Raw genomic sequence first — 6,761 nt, forward strand, 5'->3', positions numbered from 1 at the left:
ATAAAATAACACAAACAGCCACACGCATCTCTTTGGTGCCCAACACGTTTGTGCTGATGCTCTTACTTTTTCTTCAAGCCCCCTTTGGTAATGGCCGGCCACCCTAAAAATGGACACATGAGCACTTCTCTAAAACCAGAAAAAGTGGAGCAATATGACCTCACATGGAGGACTTTGAACAGACAGATGATCAAATCAAATTCTCTTTTACTAAAAAAACTTTATTTTTTTCCTTCAAGTGTTAAGAAAACTTTACATTTTATACTGTTAAAGATCTGAAAGAAAATTTTCATAACCTTACATCAATATATCACATTGCAAACAATGGCAAACATGAGTACAATAGTATTTTGTGTACAAAAGCATGTACCCAAATTTATGCTCTTTTCTTGTCATATCTGCTTGTCATTTTATTAGTAGTAAATGAAAAATACGATTTGTTTATAAAACCTTTAAAACCTCTAATACAGTAATTATTACAGAACAGCAACAATGATTCTCTGCTTTCCCTTCCCCCGTTATTGGTTACAATGCCATCCCAAACATATTTTTCCCTATTGATTGCTTACTTTCAAAATACTTCGCATGGAAAGAAACAAAATACATTTATGTCCCGTGTATGTACAAAATGGGTTTTGTACATGTGCGTGTCTTTACATCTATATAGAAATTTCCAACGTGGCAAAATACTATGCTTAAAGATGCACAGAAAGACTCTCAATGAAAAGATGGTCCTTGTTTTTAGCACCTCCAGGTTTCGGTCGTTCTTTACCTTTAATAAATTTGAAAGTAAAGTGTCCCTACCTCTGTTCAGAAGGTATTAGGACATTAAAGGCATTTAGGTTTAGTATTGTTTTTAATTGGTATGTTTATGATCAGGAAGAAGATAAACTGTGAAAAGGCAAAACATTAGTGCTCCTACTGAGACCCCTACTAACCTCTCTTCCTGAGAGCACCTCTACTAAATACCCTGGAGCAAAGTCTAGGATCACTTACATTCCAGCAACTCTCACTGGGAATTATCCAATTAAAGCAGCAATTCCCCCACCCCCTTTTCCCTCATAGGTCTAAATACACAACCAAATATATTGCAAAAATCAACTACTCCGTATTTTAATAACCCTGGCTTCTCAATGAAGAAAAGAACGGAAGATAAAACCACCTCGAATATTTCATGTCTATGTGAATCATACATCCCGTTTTCATCTTCTGTTCTTCCTCCTCCAAAGAGACAAGATCATTAAAACATCACTGTGCACACTGGAATAGAGTATTGCTTAAGAGATCGTTACTGTTAAACGAGGAACTAGCCTCTTGTCTCCCTCCATTTTTAATTAATCACTGTCTTTCATTATTGGACTCTCCCACAGATCTTCCTATATTGATGGTAAAGAGTTTGCCAAGGTTCACTTCTGAGTAGCCACTCATGGACAGACATTTGTCTACGGTGCTCTTCAGTCTTTTGTAGGCCTCAGAGACTTCCCTCCTGAGTGGCTTCTTCTTCAAATACTCTAAAAGAACAAAGAAAAAAAAACAGAGGAGGATTAAATGACCACAAAAAGACAGTAGTTTTGCATTCACCACTACTGCAAATCATGGTATTTTAAAATGAGGTGAATGTCGTAGCTAGCAAAGACAACATTGACGGCAAGCTCTCCCAGCTTCGGCTGCCTTCCCCTTGAGCCCCCACCCTGCCGCGCTGTACCAGCCCGTTAGAGGCCGTGTTGAACCTGCCCGTGGTGGCGAGGCTGAAGCTCCCTCAGCCCCGCCAGCGCGGGTGCAGCAGCTCCTGCCAGGAGCTGGCAAGAAGCACCGCTTCCCCAGTCATGTCGTCTAACTGGAGCGAAACGGGGGTTCACTAAACCACAGCAGAGACAATAATTGATAGCAGGGCTGGCTCTAATTTAAAATGAACAGGTGCCTTAACTTAGTGAGAACTATGCAGAGTCCCCAGGCGTTTGAAGCAGGGAGATTCTGCCCAAGTTTGGCTTCAGAAGTGAAGGAAACCACGCTTCACTTCTCTCGTCCCCGCTGCTCCCAACGCTAGCACCGGCATGACCTGGGACAGACTTACCACCCATCTTGTGCGTGCTCACACGCACCTTGTGTGCAGGATGGGAATTGTGATGCTCAGCACTACAGAGGCATTGGAAGGAAAAGGGCAGCAGCACAAACAGGGGAAATCCCATGCTATCCTACCCTAAAATGGAGAGAAGATGTCTGGTATCTCAGCCAGGAGACATGAGGTTCACCTGACACATGAATGAAGAGAGCCATTCCCAAATGCTTGATCAGTAATACCTGTGAAGAAATGTCTGGAATGCAAGACATTTACTCACTTGTATGTTTGAGTGTGTGCAAACTCACATGCACACGCATGAGTTTGTACGTATTTCAGGAGCAAAGTCCAAACTGTTCTAGTTTTATTGGGTTTTTTTGTTATGTTTTATGCTACGCAAAAAAAAAAAAAAAATCCAGGGATTTTGTTTGGGTGGTTGTCCGGCTTTTGCTTTACCAAGGCTGTGGACAAAGACTAAAAGAACAAATGATATTCTACTGATACACATCAGTGCCAACTTGATGCAGATCTGGTGCAGCTGTGCTCCTCCTTTCCAACCAACTCCAGGTTCTAGAAACACCAGCTCCTACCCAAAAGCCTGAGTCTGCAGTTACACCTTGGAACAGGCAGTGCTGGACAGTCTGCATTACTGAGCACACAAGAAGCACATATTGCAAGATGAGGTGCCCTCCCAGTCAGTTTCCCCTGTCAGGCTGGAGGGACTCCAGGTCAAGCAGAACTGCAAGAGCACAGCACAGGTACTTAAAGGTCGAGCTTTCAAGCCATTTAGGCGCATCGTAAGCAAGTGTCTTGTAAGCAACCAACACAATCCTCCTGTTGTTCATTAGCTTTGCCTAAAAGCTGTCCTCTGGTTTCTTCCTGTCACCTTCACAATGGTGGTACTGCCCTCCTCACGCTTTGAACATGTAACAAAGAAGCCTCCATCCCCTCTCGAATGGCTTTTACTACATGGCACAAGTTACGATGAAAAACTAGTTGTCTCTAAAACAGCTGAGTTTATTTAAGAGAAGGGTTTGGAGGACAGGGACATGCTGTTTTTTTGAGTCCACTTGAGCAAGGGAAGAAGTGGCTCACTTTTGCGATGACTCACTTCTGCGGTTGTGACTGAGATGAAGACGTCCCATCGGACGCACCTTCGTCTCAGCAGTCAAGTCAAGGACTGCTGCACGAGGAGACGGCAGGGAAGGGAGGCAGGGTAACAGAAATAGCTATCACAGTTTTGGGGTTTGTGAATTCCTCTTCCCTGAGGATTTACGAATATTTTTGCAGAGCCTCAGATGTTTTAAGATGAGCTCAGCAGATTAACTACCGGATACGATACAAACAGTAATGTTATACTGATCAATTGCCACCTGCTTCGGTTTTCCAGGTTATTCACAAAGTTCCACTGAACTCGATTGCTCTGCATGATGCTATCAAATCTTTAAAAATTAAATTAAAATTTAAATTAACGACGCCAGTTTGAGTAACTGAACACGTTGATTAAAAGCACTTTGGTAAGCACCTTTCATGCATCCTTGTGAAGAAGGTATGTATTGTGCTGTCATATTCAGTTTTGGGTACTTATATTGCCCACATTGAGCAGTAAGCAAACAGAGTAAGATACCTAGTTGAAGATACCACACTCTCACCATTACCCAGACAGTGATGACATTACGTCTACCAGCAGAAATAAAATTTGCTAAAACTACACCACCAATACAATAAAAACACTGATTGCAAGAATCTGTTGATCAACAGTCTGAAGTCACTACGACATAAACACATTTAATGATCCTGAAATTATTTAAATGTAGGGTTTAATTAAACAAATCTTGAAAACTGTAAAAACCAGATCCATAAAACCACCAAACCCACTTTGCCACAAATTCAGCACAAAGTAGTTTATTAGTTATTTTCAAGTAAATCATATAGCAAGGGGGTTCATTTGCCACTGCTCGCATGTTAGCAAAACCATGCTCTTTATACCAAGCAACTATGGAAAATACCATCCTCATAGCTCAAAACCAGGCTAAAATAGTTTAAAGCTTCCCGGAGCTCAGGACCAAGGTGAAATGTATCAATGTGCAGAAACAGCTGGCACATGTGAACAGAGCTGGAAGGCACATTAATCATGAGAACAAGCAGGCAAACAATAAACCAGGGCTGAAAGTAGGGAACAAAAATACAGGCCTGTGTGCAGCTCCAATTCAGGCTCCAGCCGTCCCACTAACAGAGTGCCTAGCTCCCCCCCGCCCCCCCCTTAAATCTAAACTTCAATTATATGTGATAACCTTTCTGACAGTACGCTTCAAACATTTCTTAGATGCAATTACCCTCATAGAGGCAAGCAGGAAAGGGTGGACTGAAAAAAATGGAGAAATATGAGGGGCCTCGTTGAAGTAATGAGGCCAATTTTAAGTTTCAATTATAAGAGAATGGGAGCCGGGAGCGCCGGGAGGAGAGGCAGGCAGCGGCTGCGCCTGCAGCACAGCCACACCATGCATTTGAATGACACAAGTGCATCTGATGACTGGGGAGAAGAGATTTAAAGAACTGTAGTAATACAGAGCAGGGGAAGATGAGAGAGGACACAGCTCCTGATGTGTTTACCTCCTTTGCTGATGGGATATTGACTTTTCCCACCAGGTTGGTTAGAAAGGGGACTATTTACGCTGCCACACAGCAGAGTAAGAATGACAACCAGCATCACTCTGTGCTCCTCTGAGTAAAAGACAACTGTGACCGTCGTATATCACGCAGCCAGTCAATACCTTCAAGTTACCATACCATCCAACTTAGAGATGCATATAAAAGCTCCTACTTTCTTCCTAAATGAGAATTTAATCAATAATGCGCCTAAGGCCTTCTGAAACCTAAGCTATACAAACTGAGTGAAATTGCCTTTCAGTAGTCAGTCACGTTCTAAAATAGTTCTGTATCTATTATCACCCCATCATTGTTTTAGTAATATCCAAGTTCAGTGGCAATCAATCTTTTAAGATGACCACTGCTGCAGAATGCATATACACCTATACATGAAGAGTATGTGTATACATGTATACATGTGGAGAGCATACAAAAGATACTACCAAAACAAATACACAAATGAAAACCACAATTATTTTAATAGAAATGTAAAAAAAAAAAAAAAAAAAAAAGGAATATGTGCTTCTGACTATATATAATTAAAATTCAGGTACTGTATTCTCTAACGTTAATAAATCACTGACTCTGGTAAAGATTTTAGAATCGTATCACCAAGCATGCAGTTAACCCCCTCTCCCCCCGACATAACTGCCCCCTTGTTCCCTTCACAAAACAGTCTGAACTTCTGGATATCCCTGTCAAATTCAGCACTCCATCCAAGACCTTGGTTAGCTACCTAGATATATTTTTATATTATTTCGGGGGAAAAAAAATTTAAAAGGCACCTGAAATCCATTTACCCCATACTGTTGCACCGATGCTGGAAGCAAGGATGGAAATATTTGGAGGTTATCTGTACCTGGCCATGTGTTTTCCATTTATTGCAATTTCTCTTCATTCCTATTACAATGACACTGAATAACCTGATAGTCAGGATCAAGAACTTTTGTTCTTGGATTCCCTAAGATGTGGCTCGGTAAAAGTCTTCCGTTTTTTCTCCTACTGATTGGACAACTGAACTGTGTCATATTATTAAACTCTCGCCTCCTGATTATTCTGTTGATAGCCTGCTCTTCAGAGTGAGAAGTAAAAATATATTTGCATTCCTTTGTATTTGTGTACGTGTATCTGCACCGGGTACATGAGAAACAACATAGGTGCCTATGAGCATAGTGCCAAAATGTTGGTTTGTCTGGGAGTGCACAAAAAAAGCTGCGGAGTATCATTTATGTACAGCATCATCTCTCTCACACACTTTTATTTAAAGAGTTAAAGAACATACTAAATTACCTACTGAATTTTTTACATCGCCTACTGGTTATTGTATTTTAATTACAGCAAGCTTAGACACACAGGCAGCAGTCTCTGTTCCAAATATCTGTGTTTCATTTATTTCTGTGCAAAGGTAGCAAACAACAGTCAGTCATAATTGGTTCTGTCAGATGTTTTACAGTCAGTCATAATTGTCTCTGTCTAGAGGTGTGTCAATTTACTGCAAGTTAAATAAATATTCTGTCTATTATGATATCAGGTTATGTAAGCCATTTTTTTTTAATTGCATGGGTTCCCCTTTCATAATCCTCAGCACCCCTATTTATACTGTTAACCTTAACTTTGCCATTTATGGAATGTCAATGAAAAAAGTCAACAGTAATTTAATGAACAGACGTGTAAGCCTCTAACATACTTGCTTCTTTATTTCTAATTAAATACAATCAAATTAGACTATAGAGCAATTATATTATCCTGTCTTGACAGTGCTCTCCTCAAATATCTGTCAGCGATGCCAGTTCACTGGCCTAAAGAGGGAGATTTACTAACCTAAGTCTTAAATGATTCTTGTTTTTTGCTGAAGAAAATAAACCTCCCAACTCGTACTAACTTCTAAACCACATAGCCCTACAAAATAACAGGCTGTTGATGACAAGGGCCACGTTTGCTCTCCAGACTGCCAGGTTCGCACCTCCATCCATTCTGGGTCTTCATATAATCGGAAGCCAAAGCAATTCTAATGTGATCACAGTCTTCCTATCACGAGAGTATACGACGAACT

At 40.8% G+C, this 6,761-nt stretch overlaps 1 protein-coding gene across 1 annotated transcript in view; it reads right to left on the reverse strand.

Moving 5' to 3' along the window:
• Positions 1–200: 200 nt before the first annotated feature.
• The window catches only part of POLA1 (DNA polymerase alpha 1, catalytic subunit), a 205,493-nt gene continuing 198,932 nt past the window's right edge, over positions 201–6,761 (reverse strand). The window contains exon 37 of the mRNA XM_074858590.1: positions 201–1,511. Coding sequence (XP_074714691.1) covers positions 1,339–1,511 — 173 coding nt within the window. The 3' untranslated portion in view covers positions 201–1,338. The remainder of the gene's footprint in view (positions 1,512–6,761) is intronic.

Source organism: Strix uralensis, chromosome 2 (assembly GCF_047716275.1).
Source record: "Strix uralensis isolate ZFMK-TIS-50842 chromosome 2, bStrUra1, whole genome shotgun sequence".
Classification (NCBI taxonomy): domain Eukaryota; kingdom Metazoa; phylum Chordata; class Aves; order Strigiformes; family Strigidae; genus Strix; species Strix uralensis.